General features: G+C 45.2%; 1 protein-coding gene across 4 annotated transcripts in view; it reads left to right on the forward strand.

Annotated features, from left to right (window-relative positions):
* The window catches only part of IRF2 (interferon regulatory factor 2), an 88,354-nt gene that overhangs the window by 29,222 nt on the left and 33,518 nt on the right, over nucleotides 1-25,614 (forward strand). For all 4 annotated transcript variants that reach the window (XM_081221177.1, XM_081221179.1, XM_081221176.1 and 1 more), the window contains exon 2: nucleotides 17,705-17,800. In XM_081221177.1, the coding sequence (XP_081077303.1) occupies nucleotides 17,714-17,800 (87 nt within the window). In that variant the 5' untranslated portion in view covers nucleotides 17,705-17,713. The remainder of the gene's footprint in view (nucleotides 1-17,704; nucleotides 17,801-25,614) is intronic.

The following is a 25,614-nucleotide window of genomic DNA, read 5'->3' on the forward strand; positions in this document are numbered from 1 at the left end:
TCTATGTTTATTTCTGTATTTATGGAGGTATATGAAAAACCGTGAATTCAGTCCTATTCCAATGCAACACCCGGGGTTAGTCTCGTTTTCTTTCTGTATTTGAACTTCCTTCTCCCATAGTGCGAAACCTGGGTCCCATTATCCTTTATGTATTAGTTAATCTACTCAACTGCCTGAATGTTTCTGATCTCATGTTCCCACGGCTGCCCCACCTCACTTCCCTCTGTGGGTTCCTGTACTTTGGACTAGACTGCTGCCCTCCTGTACAGGAGCCCCTTCCTTCTGCTTGGGCCCTGAACCCCGCTCTGGGCTGCGCCTCCCTCCTGCATGCATCCCCACTGCCACACGTGGGCTTCAGCACTCCAGGCCTCCTCCCACCCACCGCGTTATGTCAATACTCCACGCGGGGCTGCTTCTGCCCTGCTTCCCTAATGTCTGCCATATTGAGTCTGTTAAGGCCGCCCTAAGTACCAACAAACTGGGTGGCTTCAACAACAGGAGTTTATTGTCTCACAGTTCTGTAGGCCACAAGTCCTAAGTCAAGGTGTCAGCAGGATTGGTTCTTTCTGGGGCTCTAAGCACAAATCTGCTCCATGGGGAGACGTTTCTCCTCGACTCTGATGGTTGCTGGCAATCCTTGACTTGTCGACGCATCACTCCAATCTTCAATCAGTCCAATCTCTGTCTCTGTCTTCATATCCCTTCTCCTCTGTCTGTGGACCTTTGTCCAGATGCCCTCTTCTCGTAAGGACATCGGTCGTGTTGGATTTAGGGCCTGTCCTAAGGCAGAATGACTTCATTGTAGCTTGAGTACATCTACAGAGACCCTATTTCCACATGAGGTCACATTCACAGTTTCCAGGTGGACATAAATTGGGGGGAACACCGTTCCATGCATTGCCTCTGCTTTGCTTAGTTCCACCTGATGTGCTTTTGGACTAAGTCGTTCATAAAGGGAGGGAGGGAGGAAAGAAGGGTAGAAGGAACTCTCAGTAGTTTTGCGAAGAATGTTCTCTGTTGCCATATTCTTATTTTCTGAGCTAAAATTAGGGCACTCTGCTGACATCAGGACTCTTGGAAAACGCAGGACTTGGAGAGAGCACAGGATGGCACTCCCTGTCATGTCGTGGGACTTTACAAGTCCCCACGGGGACTGCACCCCTCAAGATACCTTTGCTGGAAAACATTGCAGCCCGTTACTCTAACTGTTCAGGAAGCTTGATATGGTGCTGCCTGGGGTTGGGGTGCCCCCTCCCTGACCCCCCCGTCCCCTAGCTGCCCAGTTCCAAGCAACAGTGTCTTGGGGTCCCTTGTCAGTCCCGTACTAGGCGGTGCTGCCGGCTGTCTCTGAAGAATCGCTGGAGCACTTGGGAAGGGTGAACCCTGACTGTCTCCAGCACTGTCCGAGAAGGGAGCACTGTCAGTGCTGGGACCCAGCAGCCTGGGGAAGCCACCACCGCCCAGCTTGCCCTAGAAGTTTACTGCCCTGATGCTTGAAAACCGACCCCACTCCCTGCTTCTTTTCACTTATTACCTTGTATTATATTCTGAGCTATATTAACTTATATATTACTTATATAAATATATATATAAATACATACATAGAATATATAATTATGTTTATTAACTATATCAACATATATATTCTGAGCATTTTCCCATGCCAATGAAATAAATAGTCTTCCATAGTTACAATATTCCATTATTTGAGTCTACCACATTTTATTTAACCATCTTCCTACTGTCTGATATTTGGGTCACCTTAAAATTTTTGCTACTGTAAATAATGCCCCATCAAACATCCTTGACCTTAAATATGTGTCTGCAGAAACTATTATTAAATATCCACTATTTTTTTAAACATCTTTATTGGAGTATAATTGCTTTACAATGGTGTGTTCATTTCTGCTTTATAATAAAGTGAATCAGCTATACATATACATACATCCCCATATCTCCTCCCTCTTGAGTCTCCCTCCCACCCTCCCTATCCCACCCCTCTAGGTGGTCACAAAGCACCGAGCTGATCTCCCTGCTATGCGGCTGCTTCCCACTAGCTACCTGTTTTACATTTGGTAGTGTATATATGTCCATGCCACTCTCTCTCTTCGTCCCAGCTTACCCTTCCCCCTCCCAGTGTCCTCAAGTCCATTCTCTAGTAGGTCTGTGTCCTTATTCCTGTCCTGCCCCTAGGTTCTTCATAACCTTTTTTTTTAGATTCCATATATATGTGTTAGCATACAGTATTTGTTTTTCTCTTTCTGACTTACTTCACTCTGGATGACGGACTCTAGGTCCATCCACCTCACTACAAATAACTCAATTTCGTTTCCTTTTATGGCTGAGTAATATTCCATTGTATATATGTGCCACATCTTTTTATCCATTCATCTGTCAGTGGACACTTAGGTTGCTTCCATGTCCTGGCTATTGTAAATAGAGCTGCAATGAACATTGTGGTACATGACTCTTTTTGAATTATGGTTTCCTCAGGGTATATGCCCAGTAGTGGAATCGCTGGATCATATGGTAGTTCTATTTTTAGTTTTTAAAGGAACCTCCATACTGTTCTCCATAGTGGGTGTATCAATTTACATTCCCACCAACAGTGCAAGAGGGTTCCCTTTTCTCCACACCCTCTCCAGCATTTGTTGTTTGTAGATTTTCTGATGATACCCATTCTAACTGGTGTGAGGTGATACCTCATTGTAGTTTTGATTTTCATTTCTCTAATGATTAGTGATGTTGAGCATCCTTTCATGTGTTTGTTGGCAATCTGTATATCTTCTTTGGAGAAATGTCTGTTTAGGTCTTCTGCCCATTTTTGGAATGGGTTGTTTGTTTTTTTTGATATTGAGCTGCATGAGCTGCTTGTAAATTTTGGAGATTAGTCCTTTGTCAGTTGCTTCATTTGCAAATATTTTCTCCCATTCTGAGGGCGAGATAGTAGACTGGGCACTTCGCATGTCTTATTTAAGCATTGCCACAAACCCTAAGGAAATGATCCCCATTTTACAGATGAGAAAACCAAGGCATAAGGACCTTGGGTTCTGCTACCCTCTGCATTTGGTTCCTGAAGCATTGCCCTGGGGAGTGGCCTTAGGTAGGAGATACTCCCAGACCTGGACGGCTCCTACAGGAGTGGAGATAGTGGCAGAGACTAAGGAATTTCTGAAGTTTTAGGGGAATAGCGCATCGATTTCTCATTTAAGGGCACAACTACCCAGTCCTTGTCTCACGTAAGGTATGGTGATAAAGAAGTGGCTGTAGCCACAGGCTCACTCCTTGCCCAGCTGTGGTGGACACAGGAGCTGCCGAGGCCATCCCTAGTCTCCACCTACCTGTGGATGGCCGTGCTGTCCCAGAGTCACAGTAGCAGTCAGACCTCCAATGATGTCCTGCATCTTGGCCACCAAGTTAAATAAGGACAGTGCTAGGCCCTGTGGAGATCTAATCACTTATTCAGAAGTTCCAGGTCCAATTAATTAGCTGAGTCAGACAAGATCGATTATCATTAATATCTAGATATTTCTTGGGGCTGTCATAGTGTGAACAAGATGATCCTTGTGGTAATAGTTGAATCTGCATTGGTCAGGGAAAGCTTTTTTGGAAGAGTAGATTTAAAACTGGCCCCTGAATTCCAAGAGAGAAGTGAGCTGGTGTAGAGCGTGTAGGACATGATGGCGCTGAGAGATTTAAGCTGGTTGGAGTGGAATTTGTGGACTGGGGGTTTGGCACTTTTCAGAGGTCCTGCAACTAAAAATGAGGGAGAAGAACAAAGGCCTCATAGGCAAGCGATTGCTCTTCATACACACGGAAGGGTGTGGAAATTGACAAATACCCATAATGCCTAGCACTTTATTGGTTTTCAGTACCTTACAAAAGAGTTCCTGTGAAATTAACTCTGAGATGGTGGACCATGGCTTCCATGGGGTTTATTTGTGTTCCTGAAATAGTTCTCCAGGTGAATCAGTAATAGGCAGAGCCGGGCAGGGTGCACTTTCCTCCTTGCCTGGTTTCCTAAGACCCCTCTAGGACCTAGGTGGCCAGTGTTGGGGCCAGGTGACCTTGTTTTATGGCAGAGGCAGAGACTAAAATGAAACAACTGGAGAATACACCCAGTGACTCACATTAAAAAAACAACAACTCTAATTCTTTCCTGTTGCTTGCTAAAGAGGGGATGGAGGTAAAGGGGTAGAGAGTGGGAAAATATTTTTATTTTGGAGTATGGGAATAGAGAAATACTGTTTTCCTAGTACCAATTACAAAAATAAAGCTCCAGCTGGACAGGATATGCAGTGCGTCTTGCTGATTTCCACCAGCCAGGAAGGTACTAAAAGGGGCAGGAAGTGTGCATTGAAGGGGGTGGACTGGGTAACTGGGTTGGGACGCTGCTTTCTATTCATTAGGCCCGGCGAGTGCAGCCTGAGCAGTGCTCCTGCCGGCAGGGCTCCTGGGGCGGGTGCCGGGAGAGACTGGGAGGGCTTTCAATGTCTGTTTATGTGGTCCCCATTTTGGCCTCATAGTCCACAGGCTAAGTAAGGGCCTAAGACTCCTGTTTAAATATGAGCTCTACCACCTTCTGTGAGCTTGGACAAGTTACTTTACCGTATGTGCCTCAGTTTCTTCATCTATCAAATGGGGATTTTAGTAGTACCTACCTTACAAGGTTGCTGTGAATCAAGTGAAGTAATACCCCTGGCCAGCTTAGAACTTGCCTAACACTTCAGCCTTGTTATCTAGTGTTAGTGTCACGGTGGTGTGGCATGGGATACTCTGGGCAATCCCTGTTTTCCAGGGCTCGCAGGTCTAGGCGGGGATAAGGATGGCTCACACAGAAGCTCCCCAACTTAACATCACGCTGGCTTCCCAAAGTTAATTCAGCTTGCCGAGGGTGAGTCAGGCCTTTTCAAACTGGCCTGACTAAAAACTCAGAATAGCGCAGTGTCAGGTGGGTAACTTGCCTTTTCAGGAACCCCACAGGGGTGTCTTCTGAAGATACTTTGTTTTTACCTGACACTGGACAACTCACTGTGATTTGGAAAGACTAGAACCGGCCTTGAAACTGTGTGTCTATCTTTGGGAACAAATGGTTCCCCATTCACACCAGCCACATCTCGGGTGTTCGGTAGCAGTGTGTGGCCAGTGGCTACCTTGCTGAGCTGTGTGCGTATAGAATATGTGCAGTATTGCTGGATGGGGCTGGTCTGCATTTATTGGCTACCTGCTGGGTGCAGAGTGCAAGGCTAGCTAGTTCTACATGTTAACATATGTAGCAGTGTTAACAGAGGTTTGTTTCAGTGGAGAAGGGCACATAACATTGCAGCAAAGAATGTAAGGCAGCATAAGATGCATGTTAGAGGCAGTGTGTTTCATGGATTCAAGGGCAGTTGTGAATTGGCCAGGGTGGGCTTTGTGGAAGAGATGGCATTTGACCAGTCAGTAAAGGGGTGCCTGACTATTGCCAGGCAAGACCTTTCTCCTGAGCTCGGGCCTCAGATACCTAATTGCTCATCCAACATCTCTTGGGCTATCCCAAAGATATCTCAAATTCAGAAGACCTGAAACCAATCTCAGTATTTCTCCTCTCTTTTTTTTGAAAATTGAAGTATAGTTGGTTTACAATATCATGTTAGTTTCAGGTGTACAGCAAACTGATTCAGCTTACATATATATACTTTAAAAAAATTCTTTTCCATTGTAGGTTATTATAAGATATTGAATATAGTTCCTTGTGCTATACAGGAAATCCTTGTTGTTTATCTGTTTTATATACAGTGGTGTGTATATGTTTATCCCAAGCTCCCAATTTATCTCCCCTCACCCCACTATCCCTTTGGTAACCATAAGTTTCTTTTCTGTGTCTGTGAGTCTATTTCTGATTTGTAAATAAGTTCACTTGTATCATTTTTTTAGATCCCATATAAGTGATATCATATGATATTTGTCCTTCTCTGTCTGACTTAATTCTCTCAGTATGAGCATCTCTAGGCCACTTGCAGCAACATGCATGGACCCAAAGATGATCATACAAAGTATTTCTCCTCCTCAGCCTTCCACATTCCCTGTTGCACAGTGGTCTGAAGAAGGACAAAAGGAGGTCACCGATAAGTGTGAAGAAGGAAGGGAGTCAGACATTCAGAAAGAAGAGTGGTGGCCTCTGTTTTTTTCTCTGGAGCTGGAGACAAGATCGTTTGCTGTGATTAATGAGTGTGGAAGTGAGGTTGGAAAAATCTGAAAGTGCTCCCGTGGGGAACAGGAAGCACTGATGAGGGAGAAGCAAAAAAAAAAGGAAAAAAAAGACCTGCAGAAAGCTCCGGAGAGGTGATAAACCATAAATCTATGATGATATTATTATTATTTTGACTGGGTACTATTCAGCCCAGTCCTGAATTTTTGCCACCGGAGCAAACAAGAGGGAGAGACCCGTATGTAGTAAAGTGGTTGGGCACCTGTGTTTGGGAAGAGTGGGACCAGAGAGTGGACATACTAGGAAGAGGAAGCGGGGAAGTGGAGCCTGAAGGGCAGGGTTGGATCTTCTCTGGGAAAAGTACACAGATGCACCGTGTGCCATATATTTCTAAGGCTTACTCCCTGGGTGGAGAACTTCTGTTCTCTTTAGGCTGTGTTGAGAACTGTTTTCTAGAATGACCGTTGGCTCACCTGCAGTACTGAAAGCCAGAGATATTTTGGTGTCTTTCGAGCACACGTGTGGAGGCCATAAGTCAATTTCTCTGTCAGCTTATGGTTGTGATTCGGAGGCTAAATCATACTGTTTCAGGTACCAGGGTAGATTTTGTGGTCAGAGACAGGGAAATTTTTGTAAAGGAGCTATGGTAATGTCTTCTAAAAGGGTATAGAAAACATGCCTAATAAGAAAATTGTGGGTAGAATGGCAAATATGCAAAAACTATAGTTTGGATGATTCTCAGTATGGGAAACTGTTTCTGTGGTATTTAGAAGTATTTAGACTTTTAATTTCATATGCATTTATGTGCCATTCATGATGAAATCTATTCCCCATTGGCCTTCCTGTTTTCCCATGACTCAACTGGAGATATTCATGAAACATACAAGAACTGGAAGGCCACTGGCTAATGGTACTAAATGGAAGTGATACCTACACTTAGCTGCATAACAGTTATCCTAGGATAATAGAAAAATAACTGATTTTTAAACTCTGGAGATTCTTATTCAGTAGTTCTAGGATGGGGCCCGGGAACTTTTTTTTTTTTTTTTTTTTTTTTTATTCCCCAGGTAATAACGCTGCACAGGCAGTTTTGGGATGCTGGTATAGGTGAAAAGAAAGTATAGCAAAGTATGCTTATGATATACTGAGCCATGCTGGGTTATGATATATTGAGCTATTTATAGCAATCCTGCCACATCATTCAAGGTTGGGTTCCTGAAAAATCCATATAATAAGGGAATTCATGGTTGAATTGCTTAAAACCTGAGAAACACTGGGCTAGAGACTAAAATACTTAAATGAATCTATGACATGTGTCTTTTTAACGTTCAATAAAGTAAAACAGTAAATGCTTGAAATTATATCCATGATACAATGTATAGCATACAATTGATTTCCATTACTTACTAACTCTCCTGAAGTTTAACAAAACTTTGAAATTGGTTTTGCATTGGTGTGGATAATATTATGCTGAGAGGCAAGCTTTTTTCTGTGTCAAGCGCTCCATCCAAATGTAGAATGTCTTTCTGATTTCCTGACTGCTAATTGTTGACTTGGCCCTACGGTCCCACCAGAGTATGTGGAGTGATTTGAATATTGTAGGCAGAGAAGTATTAAGTATAGCCAAATGGGTAAGTCTCAAACCCCCTCCATAATGCACAGAGTCCTTTCATCTTAGCTCTGAACATGGTATTTTCATGCCAAGCACATGCTGTTGAACTTCTCTTGTACATTTCACTTCTGTCTCCTGGGAGTCAGTTAGCGCTGTAAGGGTTTGCCGCTTCTTCTCTTCTATATCCTTCTCTTCCGTTTTCTACTTTCCACCATGACCTCTGCCTCCCCCACCATCCACATGCTCACACACATCTGTACACACAGCTGGGAACCAGTCTAGCACAGTACGATGCTTTTTATACTTTTTTGGCCACAGTACCAATATAATAATATAAAATTGAAACAAAAGTTTAATGAAACAATGCTTACTCTTATTTGGGGAACTCTCATAGTTTCTATTCTGTAGTCTCATACATTAGAACTAAAGTGCTGCTCTTCATCCTGTAATTCAGATCTTAATCCAATAAATTGATTTCCTGACCCTCTAATGGGTTGCTACTGGATGTTTGGAAAAAAAAACTGTTTCAGAGGTTTCTGGCATATTCTTCCAGTCAGGAAGATCTGGATTTGAATCTTAGCTTTACCACTTGACAGCTCTGCATCTTGGGAAGTAGCTTCATTTCCTCATCTGTAGAGATGGAGATAAGATACTATACCTCGTATAGATTGTTTGAAGATGGAATGAAATAATGCATGAAAAGCATTGGTATCACATTCTTAGTAAGGTTCTGAGCCAATGTGACAGGGATAAAGAGAATCATGATGATGATAATGGTGGTGGTGGTGATATTCAGTCTTCAACTACAGCTTCCTCTCAATTCACATAATTTTGAACTGAAATTCTTATTTTTTCAAAAAGGTACACAAAAGTCAGTGTGGGGAGTGTAGGATGTTATGTAAGAGGAACTTATATTTTGGGAAGGATTACTGCATATTCAGGACAAATCACCACTAAAAATTGCTATTATATTCCTACAGATGTATTGCCACTTGTGCGAGTGTTTTTCTTTTCCTGTGTGTTCCCATAGCCACCATCCTGGACAGAGCTGTAGCTCCGGCTACTGGTTTCCTTGCCTCCATGCGTTCCTGCATGGAGTGCTGCTTGGTTCATGATGAAACGAGGCCATTCGGAACTTTTTAGTAGCCCCTGTAAACAAGTTGAGTATCTAGCTGGGCATTGGAGACCCTCCAGAAAGACCTGGGCTCCAATCTTGGTTCCCCATCTGGGGGCTTGTGTGACTTGGACACTTTTTTCTTTTTTTAAAGTTACCTTTTCAAGCTATACTTTTCCTCATCTCTAGAATGAGGATGATAATATTTAACTGAGTAGGGCTGTTGTGAGGCTTAGTGATGATATTTGTGAACTATCCAGTCTGTGCTTCTCACATGCTGGCTGGCTCTTATGAAGCTTCCCCCATGTTGGTACATGCATCAGTTGCTCTGCCCACATCAGCAAAGACATCTTCCTCAGTTCTGCTTTGGCCATAAATACCAGCCTTTACCTTGCCTGACTTGACTTGCAGCCTTTTCTCTGCCTACGTGATTCCTCCCTACCTTATAAGCTCTTCCTTTACCATAAAGCTTTCGCTTACGAACCCATCTAATAATGATTTATGAACGAGTTAACCTAGTTGGCAATTAATCGTATACTGCCTTTGGATCTCTATTGCAGTCTTTTATTATTATAATTATAGCATATTAGTTAGCTTTATATGATTTATGTCTCATGCCCCCAGATATTTATTAATTCCTTGAGGGTAGGAATCCTGTCTTACACGTCTTTGAATCCTCTACAGCACTTAGCACAGTTCCTTGTAATAACATATATTTAATAAATATTTGTTGGTACACCGGATGACTGGATACTGCAGACAGCACATCCGCAGGAGGATAGGGTCCAGTGCTTAGAGTTGTGAGAGAAGGTTTAAGGGATGAAAATAGACTTGAGCTGGCTTTTGTTGGGAGGGTAACATTTATGTAGGTTGATACGAGGGGTGGCGCATGGCTGTGTGGGGAGAACTATTAGGTGACAGGAGCCTGCACAGGCATGTTTAAAACAAATGATGCAGCTGCAGAAGAGATGGCACTGAGCACTGCTGTGATTGGCTTCTGTGACACAGCCTCAAAGTTAGGCCCTGTGCTTAGCAACTTAGCTCTCATCCCTTTGCTTTCCCTCTTGCCCAGTTGTGGCTTATCTCCTGTGATGCTGTAACTGGGAACTGATGTGCTGTGGGGCTTCTGGTAGAAATTCTCTACGTTTTCCTCTGAGTGAAGATGCCTTTATTTCCTCTTCGTTCCTGAAGGAAATTTTCACTGTATATAACATTTTAAAATAGCAATTATTTTCTTTGGGTGCTTTAAAGGCATCTTTCCATTGTCTTCTGTTTTCCATTGTTTCTGTTGAGTAGTCACTGTAAGCCTTCTGGGTTTTGTGTTTTTTGGTTTTTGAAGGTCATGAGCCTGTTTTTCCTCTGGCTGTTTTTAAGATTTTTCTCTATATTTTTGGTTTTCATCAAGTGTACTACAGTATGCCTAGGTGTGGTTTTATTTATAGTTGCCAGTTTGGGGTCTGTAGTGAGTATTAAACCTGTGGTTAGATGGTCATTGATCACTGTCTCTTCAAATTTTGCTCCTGCCTCATTCTTTCTCTTATCTTTGTGGAACTTCCAACTACCCATATTTAGACCTTTTTAGGTCTAAAATACAGTCTATGGATTTTATGGATTTTAGGTCTGTTTTTACACATTCCACTTCTTTGTCTCAGTGCTTCATTCTGTCTGTTTCATTCTGACCTCTCTTCTGGTTCACTACTTTTTCCCCTAGTGATGTCTAATCTATTGGTAAACCCATCCATTGAGTTCTTAATTTTAATTATTTATACTTTAGTTGTAGAATTTCTATTGTTTTATAGTTTCCAGTTCTCTGAAAAAATTTTCCATCTTGACTTTATTTCCTTGAATGTATTAGGCATAGCTGTTTTAAAGATTACATCTGGAAACATTTGGTAAGTGTATATTCATGATATCTGTATAAAATCTGTGTATGCATCCCTATTGGTCCATTTCTATTGTTCATTACTTCCCTTGGTTTTCTATTTTGTTGTCTTTTAGCCTTGTATTCCTAGCTGTATTGATTGAATGCTGGCCATTGTATCTGAAAAACAGCAGAGAGAATATGAATCTTAGGATAATGTTATCTTTCCTCAAGATATGATTTAAATTAACTTCTGGTAGTTCCAGATCATTTTAACTTGGTCAAGGATTGAGATTAATCAAAGCTGGGCTTTAGTCTTTGAGGTTAGTCTATTTCCATTTTGTTTTATCCCTTACAAAGCTTGCATGTTTGGAAAGGGGGAGGTTTCCAGGACTCCCTTTTCTTTAGCTTCAGTTCTTATCCCCCTAGTCACTGAATGTGTCAACAGCTCTGCTCAGCTTTGATGCCCTAAAGCCTCCTCTCCTGGATTCAGCAGATGCCCCTAGGCTAGAAGAAGAGCTGCCCCAAACATCAGGCTTACCATCCTGGGTTTCTTTCTTCTCCCAGATCTTGCCCTTCTAATTCTTTACTACCATCTTAGTTCTCTGATGTTTCTAAACATATTTTTAAAAACACACTTTGTTGGGGAGGGTGGGAGGGAGGGAGATGCATGAGGGAAGGGATGTGGGAACAGATGTATATGTATGACTGATTCACTTTGTTATAAAGCAGAAACTAATTAAAAAAATAAATAAATAAACTTAAAAAAAACAAAACAAATCAAAACAAAAAAAACACACTTTGTGGGACTTCCCTGGTGGCGCAGTGGTTAAGAATCTGCCTGCCAATGCAGGGGACACGGGTTTGATCTCTGGTCTGGGAAGATCCCACATGCCGCGGAGCAGCTAAGCCCATGTGCCACAACTATTGAGCCTGCGCTCTAGAGTCCACGAGCCGCAATTACTGAGCCCATGTGCCACAACTACTGTGGCCCGCATGCCTAGAGCCCGTGCTCCGCAACAAGAGAAGCCACTGCGATGAGAAGCCCGCACACCACAGTGAAGAGTAGCCCCCGCTCGCCTCAACTAGACAAAGCCCATGCACAGCAACAAAGACCCAATGCAGCTAAACAAAACAAAACAAAACAAAAAACACACACTTTGTTTAGGTTTCTTAGTTATTCACCAGGAGAGTTAGGTCTGAATTACCTACCATGCCATTACCAGAAGCAGCACCCTGTCAGCCAAGGATTTTATTATCTAAAATCTAGCAGAGATGTTTAGAAGTCTGTAATACAGAACACTAACATGACTTAAGTGGTATTTTAGGATGATTGATATGTCAGTGGTATGCAAAGCAGAGAGGGGTTGGGAATATCTCCATAAGTAGAACAGTTAAAAGACCATCATAACTGAATACTTTCTGAAGTGAGAGGAAGGCAGGCATTATGGTTTCTGAGTCTGGGGATTGCAGACAGACCTGAATGAGAGTCTGGGCTCCCCTACTGACCAGCAGGTTGCCTTTGGGCAGTTCCCCAACCTATCCCCTCATCTGAAATATGGATTAATAAAGTCCCTACCTCCTAGAGTTAAAAGAGAAGTGAGAAACTCACAGAAAACCCTGGTTTTCATGCCTGGCATATAGGAAGTGCTCAGTAAGTAGTAGCCATTGCTGTTACTATTCCAAGACCCAAACCTCAATTATTTAAGTTAGAATTCAAGATCACTGTTAATGACACTAATCAGGACCATAGTCAGCATTGTCAGCTTCATGGGGGATGCGATTTATGTCCTGTGTATCACAGTGAACAGCTCATGTGCCTTTATGCAGCAGCCCTGGTGCCAGTAATATTCGAAATACTTGCCATGTACTGAATTGATTTGTAGCCAATGCCATGGTTTTGAAGATGATCCCAACCCGAAATCTCAAAGATGTAAGGATAGCTGATTTTCCAAAGTCAGGCTTGAGGGTAGAAGCTTCATATTTTAGGCTTATAGAACCATAAATTTAAGCATTTCACTTTTAAAAAGAGCACAGTGTACAAGAAACGAAGCTTACAAAAAAGATAAATCAGATCATGAGCCTTCATGTTACAAACGGATTCCTAGAATCACAGATAACCTCAGAAATTATCTCTGTGAAACCTCTCCTTTTTTTAGATGATCAAAGTATCCACCAGAGAGATTGAGTGACTGGCCCAAGGACACACAGCGGTAATGACAAAGCCAGGACTGGAACACGAGCGTCCCAATTTCTGATGTATTTTGGTCCTCTTGGCAAAAATAGCACCTCTTTTTCTTCTCTGCCGAGTTCCATGCCCTCTTCCGCTCTGTTCAAGCAACACTGGCCTGGGTGTTGCTGCCCATGGGAAACTTGCCTTAAAGAAGGAAGACCAATCTATCATCTTGAATTTCACTGATAGAAGCTAGAAAACACATGCCACGTAGGCATGAGTTTCTGGTGCTAGCTGCATGTAGAATTCTACCCTTCCTTTCTTTCACCAGAGGATGCATACTTGACCTCTGAAAGTCATGAGAAATCTATGTCAAATGGCAACCTTTTCATTCTGGGTTGTGTAGCAAGACCACTGGTAATTCATCACCTGTTCAGTGTGTTTGTGGCAGGGGACGGGGGAGCAGGCTATAAAATCAAGTAAGACAGAGGAAGTGCCTCCAGGTAAAAGGTTACCTTTCAATTGTGTATCATCGGGGATGTCCTAGCTGTTAAAAACAGCAACACCATAGAGCCTGAAATAAGTGAAGCCCTTGATAATAGAGTTTTCCCTACTCGGATTAGATATTTGGTATATTTGCTTTTCCTAAAAATCTGCTTGTAATTAATGACAGCCCTGATGACTGACTTAGAACAGTTTTTACACGTGTGATTTCCAGTGTTTTGGCTAGGTGAGCGATAAATGTTGAGGTTTGGCTGAGCTGCATCCTTGTTAGAAACACACAGGATAGAAATAGGGGCTGGGCCAACGGGTAGACGATGCAGCAGCACCTGCCACACTGAGACTAGTAGAGGAGGCCTGTCTGCCAGGATGACCAGACTTTGTAGCGAGTCGCAGAGGAGCCAGGTGAGTCCGGAGCCTTGTTCCGCAGAGTGTGGCCCAAGGACCTAGGAGCTTGTTAGAAATAGAGAATCTCAGGGCTCACCAAAACCTGCTGAATCGAGATTTGTATGTGCGTTAATGTTGGTGAAGCACTGGTCTCGGTTTTGTAATCAGCTCTTATCTTTGCTGTCAACAACACTGATCATACAACACTGTTCATTGGTGTAAATCTCCAGTGTTCTCTTTAGTCTTGGGTTGATGACCAAAATCCTAGACATGATTTCCCAGGCCTGCAGGGTCAGCCTGTCTCTGGCATCATCCCTATTGCTGGTTGCCTTCTGCAGCTGGTCCTCCTGCCCCAGGACCTTTGCACTGCCTACCCTCCTCACCTTCCTTTACCTGTAGATGGGGTAGGAGCCCTGTTTTCTGACTCAATATCTTACCTTCTATACTGGTTTCCTAGGGTGGTCATAGCAAAGTACTGAAAACTGTGTGACTTCAAACAACAGAAATGTATTTTCTAACAGTTCTGGAAGCTGGAAGCACCAAATTGAAGTGTAGGGCTGTTCTCCCTCTCAGATCTCTAGGGGAGGATCGTTCCTTGCCTGTTCCAGCTTCTGGTGGTTTCAGGCAGTCCTTGGCTTGTGGCTGCATCACTCTGGTCTCTGCTTCTGTCTTCACATGGCCCATCTGCCCTGTGTCTTTGTCTGCACATGATGTTCTCTCTGTGTGTGTCTGTATCCACATTTCCCTCTTCTTCTAAAGACGTTAGGCTCCTGTGAGCCTTTGGTCACAACATTTTCATCAACCCATTGATACATAATCTTGTTTTATGTGTGTCTCTGTTTAAAGGCTCCATATTTAATACGTATTGTAGATTCAGTAACGTTGAACTCAAAGCCAACAAACTGTGACTCATGGCTGAAGGAAGTTTATCTTACAGACATATTTTCTCCATAAGGCACATCACAGCTTGGAATGCTAGATCGCATTTCAGACGGACCACTCTCTGGGCCATTTTAAACGGCAAAATCACCAACAAACAGCAGGAAAATGTGAAAAATGTTGCACTAGATAGACTGTGAAAAGGATGCATATTTATAGTGTGAGAGCTGAAATAAGAAGGCAGAATGTCACCTGTTTGACCTTAGCTGGGAGCGTGTGCATTGAATGACTCAAGTTTTTCACCTCTCTGTGCATGTCTGTGAGGGGCCAGGAAAACACCCTGAGGATTGATTTGGGTGTTATAAATATATTTAGTGAGTAAGTACGTTTGCAAAGATGGAATCCTTGCATAATGAAAATTGACTGTATCTCCCCACATAGGCTTTAGTTGTAAAGACGGAAAGCTTTTTGAACTATTTCAGGTGACTGTTTTTTCCAAATGGGTTGTCTGTGAAAAAAAATAGGGGAGCAATATGTTATTATAATGACGAATTGGAAGCAGGGCCATGTTTCCGTGTTGCCGAGCTTAGGCAGGGCCGCAGGGTCCTGAGCCACAGCAGTCCTGCTTGTCATCTTGTCCCCTCGGAAGCGCGTGTCGCTATGTAGCTACTCTTCCTACTGCCCTGACTTAGCTGCGCCCTTTCTGGGTCTTAAGATCTTCTCAAGAAGGAGGATCTGACCGGGTGGCCTGGGCAGAGAGAGCCCTTGCAGTGCTCACTCACCCAGTGCATCTAACGTGGACGGCTTTTCCTGACGCTCCCAGAACTCTCCATAACTCCTCTTACCATCCTGGACACGGGATGCTCCGTGGGCTGTGGGAATTATCTTCTCCCCTGTCTCCCGCTAGACTGGGAGTCCCTGGATGGCAGGGACTGTCTTCTTTCTTCCTATTCCTGGAACATCACTCTTGATATATGATCTTTGAGTGGGTGGGTGAAAGAGTGAGTGAGTGGAAGAAGCTGAGACCCACTCAGAGCAGCTGTGTTGGGGGCTCCCTGTGGCCGTTCCATGTCCTTTTGGACTGTCCCTGCAGTTCCTGTCACTCCTGAAGCCACCAGATGAGTGGACGGGGCCGGCCTGTAATGGTGACTGCACCTTGGCTGATCTTCAGAACTGGCCTGGTCCTTGTATTGCACTTCTCCGGGGGCGGGGGACAGCCGCATTTAGGCTTTGTAGGATTAGCCAAAGACCTACAAGAGGTAGAGTTCCTACTCCCAGCGAACTTACACTTTGGTTAGGAAGAGAGGCTGAGCACCGCTGAGAAGTTTACATTTAAGATAAGAGTTAGAGGGCTTCCCTGGTGGCGCAGTGGTTGAGAGTCCGCCTGCCGATGCAGGGGACACGGGTTCGTGCCCCGGTCCGGGAGGATCCCACATGCCGCGGAGCGGCTGGGCCCGTGAGCCATGGCCGCTGAGCCTGCGCGTCCGGAGCCTGTGCTCCGCAACGGGAGAGGCCACAACAGTGAGAGGCCCGCGTAAAACACACACACACACACACGTTAGATAAGAGGAAAGACAACATTGATAGCTGCCCTGAAGCAATGTTTGATTTTCAAATGAGCAGTACAGGATCCCTGAGTATCGTGGAGCATGGAGGAGGCCGGATGCCTTCCGCTGGAGCGTCCGGGGAGGCCTCGTGGTGGAGGAGGGCGGAGGCTGCGTCTTGGAGGACGGCTGGGGGTTGGCAAGGCCGCGGCAGGCGGCGTCTGAGACGGCGAGTAGGTCGGAAGTGCGGCAGAGGGCCGAGGGAAAGGCAGGGGCTGGAGTTTAGTTCTGGAATGGAATGAGGCTCTGCAGGCAGAGGGCGGGGCCCCAGGGGGCGGCTAGCGGCGCTTGCCCTGTGGTGTGAGACGGGAAGGCCTTTGTGAGCTGGACGAGGAGGTTACTGAGACTGTGACCGTCTCAGCCTGAAGTCATCTGAATAGAATATTCAGAGCTCGTTTTTGGAGGAGAAAACGAATAAAGGAAAGATGAGGCAGCCAAGAGTTGAAAAGAGGACCGTGTCCCACGGTGCACGAAGTCCTATGGAATGGATGCCTGGTCGCCATTGTCTCTGCTTTTGAATCCTGCATCGAATTTAAACTTCCGTGTGAACAGGCTGAAGACGAGTGATAGACGGCGCTGTGTCAGTGATCCCGCTCTGGGTGTACTTAGGTGGACAAGGGAAAGACTGTCTAGAAATGCGTCTGCAAGGAGGGGAGAGAGGTGCTGTATGGGCTGGTGGAGGACAGGTGACCCCAGGTCAGAGGAGGCGGACGGCAGTGAGGAAAGACCCCTGAGGGAACACTCCAGAGAAGAGATGCTTTCACGCCAGAGCGATGCTGAAGCCAGAGCTAGAGGCTGGTGCGCTCTGCAGGGAGACAGACCACATCAGGAGGGGTGGCCAGTGGGTGAAAGGCCTTGGAGCCGCGTGAATTGATTCCGTAAGCGCTTGGAAGTGCCCGTGCCGGGGCTTTGACGTGTGTCTGTAACCCAGATACCATCTCAAGGAATGACTCGGTTACTCTGTCCACCCTTGGCTCTTGGAAGGATAATACCCAAAGGTATCTGTCAGACCCTGGTCCCCTGAGCACCCGATACACTGAAGGTACCTGCCGTAAACACAGCCTAGCGTTAGGTGTCCGGGCCCTGTGACTGGCTGAGTTTCTGCGTCAAGGGACCCTCTCAGCTGAGAGCAGGGGTGGCCTGCACCACCGCCCCACCGAGACGGCCCCTGGGGAATGAGCAGCGCGCTCAAGCAGGGGCAGGGGGCTCTAGGGCAAAGCCCCTGATAAGCTCTCAGAGCCCCCCAGACCCCATGTACACATAAGCTGTGCGGTTTTGAGGAAGAGGAAAATAGAAGAGGGTCAGGCAGGGGTGTCAGACTTCACGGTGCAGACATGACACTGGGTAGCAGAAATGCCTGATGGTGTTGCTTCTCTTCTGCAGGAGGGCACCATGCCGGTGGAGAGGATGCGCATGCGCCCATGGCTGGAAGAACAGATCAACTCAAACACGATACCAGGGCTAAAGTGGCTTAACAAGGTAAGTGCGTGTGTGCGCGTCTGCTTGTATGCGCATGGGTGTGTGTATCTGTGTGAGAGAGACCCTTACTAAGCCGGTGCCCGAGGATCACCGCAAGTGAAACTGTTCTTCGTGTTCAAAATAGTATGCTTATTATTTACAAAAAACAACCAAGCGAAAAGGATCGTGAAAGTATGAAATTATCATACAAGGGAGACTTATCATCCTCTCAGACTGTAGCCTCGACCCCGAGGTAGGGCTCTGGTCTCGTGGATGACTGTTGATGGGAAGCTTCTTGCTGTATTTCTGTTCAGTAATTCTTACCCTTTTCCTTCTCTAGATTCCTTTCTTCCTTCTGGTTTTCAAGGATTAGAGGACATGGCAACTGTAGGGCTTTCTGTTGGGAATGGAGCATATTGATTTTCTTTTCAGTATTCTTTATGTAAAGAAAACTTTTGTTTTTGTCTTTAAAAAATGGTTTTATTTTTATCATGAAATCCTGTTTGTGTGCCTACCTGTCCTAAAAAAGCAGTATTCCATCATTTACACCCCCTATCTATACATAAATACTTCCTTCCTTTTATCAACCTGAAAACTCTCAGTTTAGTTGCTCCTACCTCTCATGGGGGGATCAGGAAGACATTGGATGTAAAAATAAAGACCACCGGGCTTCCCTGGTGGGGCAGTGGTTGAGAGTCTGCCTGCCGATGCAGGGGACACGGGTTCGTGGCCCGGTCCGGGAAGATCCCACATGCCGCGGAACGGCTGGGCCCGTGAGCCATGGCCGCTGAGCCTGCACGTCCGGAGCCTGTGCTCCGCAACGGGAGAGGCCACAACAGTGAAAGGCCCGCGTACCACAAAAAAAAATAAAGATCATCTGAAAACATTTAGTTATAATCTAGAAAAGCAACGAATACATCGTGCTTTCTTTAAGATGGCCCAAGACAGAGATTGCTCTCCCACTACCAGGAATATTGCAGTTCTTCTGAGCAAATGTCTTTTTCCTCTTCTGCCTCCCCCCTGCGTTTTTAATCTTAAGGACACGATGAATAATTTAGCAGGTCAGCCTTTACCTTTGTATCACGTGCTCCAGAGCTTAGAGCCAGATTGTGGCCGCTCCTAACAAGTGTACAAAATATTGCAGCATAATTTTTTTTTTTACTGATATTACTCCTTGCTTCATTTTATTTTTTCAGATATCTCTCAAACCTTATCTCTTTTTGTTCTTTTCCCCTCATTTACCTATTTTTTCACTTATTTTAAGTGTAACAGTGTATGTATTTGAATGTATCTGAGTCCCTTCTGAAACAAGATGGAGTAGAAATAAACAGAAATACTTTTAAATAAAGCATATGCTCACTTCACCTGACCTGTCATATATTTTAAGGTCTAATGGCAAACAATATATTTTTCTAGGCTTGCAATGTCTATAGTGTTTTAGGTTTATATCCTGGAGGGGCTTTGTAATTAGCCTGTTGCAAAGAAACAAACGAGAAATCAGGTTGCCCCCTGTCCTGCTGCGTTAGCAGGGGCGCACGCAGAGGTGTCAGTAGAGGGGAGATGACAGCCAAAGGAGAGTTGAAGAGACATAGGGTCCTCAAGAACAAGAATAGGGGCTTCCCTGGTGGCGCAGTGGTCGAGAGTCCGCCTGCCGAGGCAGGGGACACAGGTTCGTGCCCCGGTCCGGGAAGATCCCACAGGCCGCGGAGCGGCTGGGCCCGTGAGCCATGGCCACTGAGCCTGTGCGTCCGGAGCCTGTGCTCCACAACAGGAGAGGCCACACAGTGAGAGGCCCGCGTACCGCAAAAAAAAAAAAAGTACAAGAATAACGATAGTGATGATGATCATAATAAAAGTAATTTATGAAGTACAGGCTCTCCTCTATGCAAGGTTGTGCATTCACTCCCATAATCCCCACTATGGGGTAGATGCTGTTATTTTTTCCATTTTGCGGACAAGGAAACCAAGGCTTGTAGGTTTAGTAGGATTCTATTTTGAAGAACAAAGTAACATTGCCTATTGTTGACTTAGGGTGTGAAATTAAAGCAGATGTTGCTGATTTCCGAAGAGAAGTAAGTTTGGTCTTGCTTTTTCTTTTTTTTTTTTTTTTAATTTTATTTATTTATTTTATGGCTGTGTTGGGTCTTCATTTCCGTGCGAGGGCTTTCTCTAGTTGCGGCAAGTGGGGGCCACTCCTCATCGCGGTGCGCGGGCCTCTCATTATCGTGGCCTCTCTTGTTGCGGAGCATAGGCTCCAGACGCGCAGGCTCAGTAATTGTGGCTTACGGGGCTAGCTGCTCCGCGGCATGTGGGATCTTCCCAGACCAGGGCTCGAACCCATGTCCCCTGCATTGGCAGGCAGACTCTCAACCACTGCACCACCAGGGAAGCCCGCTTTTTCTTTTTTTAAAACCCACCCACCCGTTTTGGCTGGCTTGATGCAGTGGCGCCCTTACAGTGTCACTGCGTCTCCTGCACCAGGTGGGTGCTTGATGTGCTACAGTTTGTTGTTCTCTGTAGTAGGTTGAATGGTGGCCCCCTCAAAAGATAGGTCCACATCCCGACCCCCAGAACTTGTGGATGGGAACTTATTTGGAAAAAAGAGTCTTGGCAGGTGTCATTAACGTAAGGATTTGCAGATGAGATCATCCTGGATTATCCCGCTGGGCCAATCCAATGACAAGGGTCCTTACAAGACACAGAAGAGGAGAAACACATCCACGGAAGAGGAGGCGGAGACTGGAGTGATGCCGCCACAAGCCAAGAACACTTAGAACCACCGGAAGCTGGAAGAGGCGAGGGAGGATTCTCCTCGGAGCCTTTGAAGGCAGTGCAGTCCTGCTGCCTTCTTGGTTTTGGATTGCTGGCCTCCAGAACTGTGATAGAATCCATTTCTGTGGTGGTAAGCCACCCAGAGGGTGGCAGTTTGTTACGACAGCTGTAGGAAACTTACACATCCTCGCAGGGTAGCTTCCTCACCAGTACTCTCCACTGAGACACCTTTTCCTCCGGCCACTGTGCCCGTGTTTTTCGGATAGAGGACCAGAAAGTGAATGGATGCCTCTTGGCGCAAGTGAGCACGTGACCCCTCTCCGGCTCCTGGCTCGTGAGTTCCCTTCCCTGGTACAGAGGGACAGGAGAGACCGTCCCCTTGTCCTCTGCTGGGCTGGGCGTGGGCCAGGCTGAAGGAAGGAGGGTGTGCTGTGGCTACAGCACCCGGCACCTCTCAGGGCGGCGCTGTCCCAGGAGCTTGTGGGCTGCCTGAGCGCCCAATGCAGACAGAGCCGTGCCTGTCCCTGTAGACCTCAAGTGGCCTCAGGGCATTTCCTCTCCGTACCCACACCTCCCCAGGGCATCTATTTATAGGTTTCTGCCAACTTAGGCTGGCTGGCATTCGTCTGTCCACATAAATGTTTCACTCAGACCCTACTGTTATTTCCTGCCCATTCATAAGCCTAAGAATCCCTGTTCGTGTGTTGAGTGGTTTGAGGCCATTCCAAATTCTCTTCTCCCACTGGAGCCTGTTGTGACTCCTGGAAAACCTGTGCTGTCTGCGGCGCTTTGTCATTCACTTGCGCCTTAGCTGCGTTCCGAGTGTCGGTCCTCACGGTGAGGCACTCCAGGCTGGCCGTGCCAGAGGGCGGGCACCAGGGCTGCCTTGATGGTTGCTGCGAGCTCAGTGCCAGGCCTCGTGCCTGACACCCAGGAGGTAACATCGTGCTGAGAATGAATGGACGAATCATGGGCACTTGCAGGGGAGAAACATCAGTGACTCTGTTTTTGTTGTTAAGATAATTAGACTTAAGAACACTGGGTTGGCAGCTGTCACGTGTCTCTCAGATGGGGACACCGTCAAACCCAGTGCATTCTTAGTAAGAAACAAATAGGTGGTTAATTAATGCCTTAAATTTGTTTCCACCTGCTCCTTTCAATACATGAGGGGTGGAGGGTGATGGAACGGGTCCTCTGGGTTCCTCTGGAGGAACGGTGAGGAAGTTTGGCAAAGCAATATTATAACTAGTTCTTGAAAGGGGTGGTCGTGGCTTGGGCCAGTTACTTTTTATTATGAATATTTGCAAACAGACATAGTGTGCTTGAATGATCTAATGACTCGGAAGAACAGTGCAGTAAATTCCCGTCTAGATTTAAAACTCACATCGAGATTGAACAGTCATTAACATTTAAAACGGAACTGTGGCGTGTGTGGTAAAGCAGCTCCCTGACCCTGTACATCTATAAGATCCAAGAACGTTTCTTTTTCTTTTTCTTTTTCTTTTTACATCTTTATTGGAGTATAATTGCTTAACAATGGTGTTTTAGTTTCTGCTTTATAACAAAGTGAATCAGTTATACATATACATATGTTCCCATATCCCCTCCCTCCTGCGTCTCCCTTCCACCCTCCCTATCCCACCCCTCCAGGCCATCACAAAGCACCGAGCTGATCTCCCTGTGCTATGGGGCTGCTTCCCACTAGCTATCTATTTTACGTTTGGTAGTGTGTATATGTCCATGCCTCTCTTTAGCTTTGTCACAGCTTACCCTTCCCCCTCCCCATATCCTCAAGTCCATTCTCTAGTAGGTCTGTGTCTTTATTCCTGTCTTAGCCCTAGGTTCCAAGAACGTTTCTTATAGAGCCACAATACCACTATCAATTAGGTAATTGTAAATTAATCGTAGGTAATCGTCACTTAAAATGCCATTACTGCCCTGTTCATATTCAGAATGCCTTGAGTATTCCCCAGATATTTTTTTACAATTGATTTGTTCAATCAGCATCCAAAGAATGCGCGCAGGTTGTGTTTGGTTCCTGACTATGAGCTGTGCGCTCTCCCTTTTTTCCGTCTCTCCATTGGCTTGTTGAAGAGACCAGCTTGGTTCTGGATTGATTTGTCCTCATGCTTGCTTGTGGTTTCCCGGGCTGTTTCTTGAGGAAGGAAGGAGGTGGCCGCATTCAGGTTCACCGTTTTTCTCGTCGCTCCGATTGATTCCCACCCTGGTTTGTTTGGTTTTGTTTTGTTTAATTAATTTATTTATTTGTGGCTGTGTTGGGTCATCGTTGCTGCACGTGGTCTTTCTCAAGTTGCGGCGAGCAGGGGCTACTCTTCATTGTGGTGCGCGGGCTTCTCATTACGGTGGCTTCTCTTGTTGTGGAGCACAGGCTCTAGGTGCGTGGGCTTCAGTAGTTGTGGCATGCGGGCTTCAGTAGTTGTGGCTCGTGGGCTCAGTAGTTGCGGCTCACAGGCTTAGTTGCTCCGCAGCATGTGGGATCTTCCCGGACCAGGGCTGCATGTCCCCTGCATTGGCAGGTGGATTCTTAACCACTGCGCCCACCAGGGAAGTCCCCCAACCCCGGTTATTGACGTTCTTATTTCTCACCGGAGATCTGCCTGGACCAGGACCAAGGCCTCTCCCCAAGCCTGGGAGATCATCAGGTAGCTCTCGACCTTTTCCTGCTCTGCCCTTTGAGAGCAGGCTTGTGCTTGTGTAAATATCAGGCCATCTCGGAACAAAGTAAGAAGTCCAAACAAAAATAGCAAACAACATTGGAACATCTTCTAAATATTGGGGGAGTGAAGAGGCACACGGAGATAAGAGGACTAGTTTCCGCTTGGGGCCAAGCTATATTTGCTCTCCTTTGCTCAAGATATCTCGTCTTCTCAACTCAAGCCTGACTTCTCTCTCCTGCCTGCAGGTGGGCAGAGGTCTCTATGTATCTAAACATGAGTAGCTCCGCTACTGCATTTAGTCCTTCCGTGCACGCTGTGTGTAGACACCACGGGTGGGGACCCGGCGCTTGGGATTCTGATGGCACAGCCTGATGTCACATAGTCTACACAGAGCAACGCCCTCCCTGTCCCATAGAACCAGAATGTTTACTGGTCAGAATCTCTTACAGGTTTAAAATGAGTTTTGCCATCTTTATCTTTCAACATAGTTTTGCAATTTGAAAAACTAGTTAAAAGTTACATGTAGTTTTTTAAAAAACACTTACCATTTTAAAATGTGCAATTCAGTGGCATTCCGTACATTCACAATATTATGTAGCCGTCACCACCAGAACTTTATCATCACCTCAGAGGGAAGCACTGTACCATGAAGTAGTCACTCCCCATTCTCCTTTCCCTGGTTCGTGGCAACCACTGATCTGCTGTCTGTCTCTTTGGATTTGCCCTTTCTGGATATTTCATATAAATGGACTCATTCAACATGTGGCCTTTGGTGGAAGGCGTCTTTCCCTTAGCACAGTGCTTTAAAGGTTCATCCCTGTTGTAGCACGTATCAGACTGCGTTCCTTTTTGTGGCTGAATAATATTCCATTTTATGCATGTATAACATGTTCTTCATCTGTTCCATCAGTGGGTGGACACTTGGGTTATTTCAGTCTTTTGACTATTGTGAGTAGTGCTGCTATGAACATTCATGTATAAATGTTTGCATGGACAGCCGTTTGTAATTCTTTGAGTGAAATTACTGGATCATGTACTTTGTGTTTAATTTTTTGAGGAACAGCCAAGCTGATTTCCAGAATGGCTGCGCCATTTTACATCCCCACCAGCAGTGTGTGAGGGTTCCAGTTTCTCCACATCCTCACCAGCACTTACTATTTTCTGTTTATTTTTTTTAAAAAGTTCTAGCCATCCTAGAGGATATGAAATGGTATCTTATTGCTGTTTTGATTTGCATTTGCCTGATGATTAGTGATGTTGAGCATCTTTTCATGTGCTCATTGGCCATTTATTTATCTTCTTTGGAAAAAGGTCTGTTCACGTCCTTTGCCCATTTAAAGAGGATCCATGATGGATAATTGCTAGGTTCAGTCATTACTTTTGTGGTTTCATGGTTTGAGCATGGCTTCTGGGAAACTAGTTTTGGGAGGGGTGTGTGTGTGTGTGTGTGTGTGCCTGCAAACACGCAAATGCTTGAAAAGATCTACTTATAAAATCAACTTTGTGTCTTAGGAGATAAGATTTCAGATTGTGTCACCCCAGATCTCCTTTGTCCTAGAAGAAAGTACAAGAGCAGATTCTTTAAGGATCTATATCTTTAAGCATAAACCTTTAGATTCTGGTTGTGTAGTTCAGGAAAAGTTCTTTCACTGAGATAAATTCATTTGCATGTTTCCCGCTTTCATGTGAACGTCAGAAGCTGCATTAAATGATTTTGCCCTCTTATTTTCATCTACAGTAAGAAATAAAGTTTCACTGAGCCCTCTTCTGATCACTGCCCTTTTGAATCTGGCCAACCTGAAACCCTGCCCTCTCTCCGTGGATGATACAGCATGAACAAGGAGGGATTTATGAAAAATCTCTCGCTTTCAGTTCTCCTTTACTGACCAAGTTTTAAATACATAGAATTTTCCCTTTTAACAGTTCTGGGGAGATCTCAAATGTTCTAACATATTTTTAGTTCAGGCTTTGCAATATGTTCTGTGGGGAGGGCCAAGTCCCTTTTGGGTCGGTGGGGACCGTTTGTATCTTTCATTGTGTGAGACCAAAGTGGTGGAAAATCCCTACTGACATTTTCTTTCCTGCTCCAGTGTAGAGATCCGCATACCTAGAAATTATCAGACCTACCTTAAGAGCTTAAAAAAATATGGTTTTCCTGGGTTTTAATCTCCATGGAGTCCAAGTCAACAGATCTGTTGTAGGACCGGAAATCTTCTAAATCTAAACCCTGGGAGACAATGGGTGATATGAATAAGTGACTGAATATGGGATTACACGGCCTCGGTTTCGAATTTAGATACTTACTACTACAAGTTCCTTGGCTAGAAAATTTAATTCTGTTTCTCAGTTTCCTCAACTGTAAAGCGGAAAAAATAACATACACGC

This window comes from Mesoplodon bidens (genome assembly GCF_964165515.1).
Source record: "Mesoplodon bidens genome assembly, chromosome: 20".
Taxonomy (NCBI): domain Eukaryota; kingdom Metazoa; phylum Chordata; class Mammalia; order Artiodactyla; family Ziphiidae; genus Mesoplodon; species Mesoplodon bidens.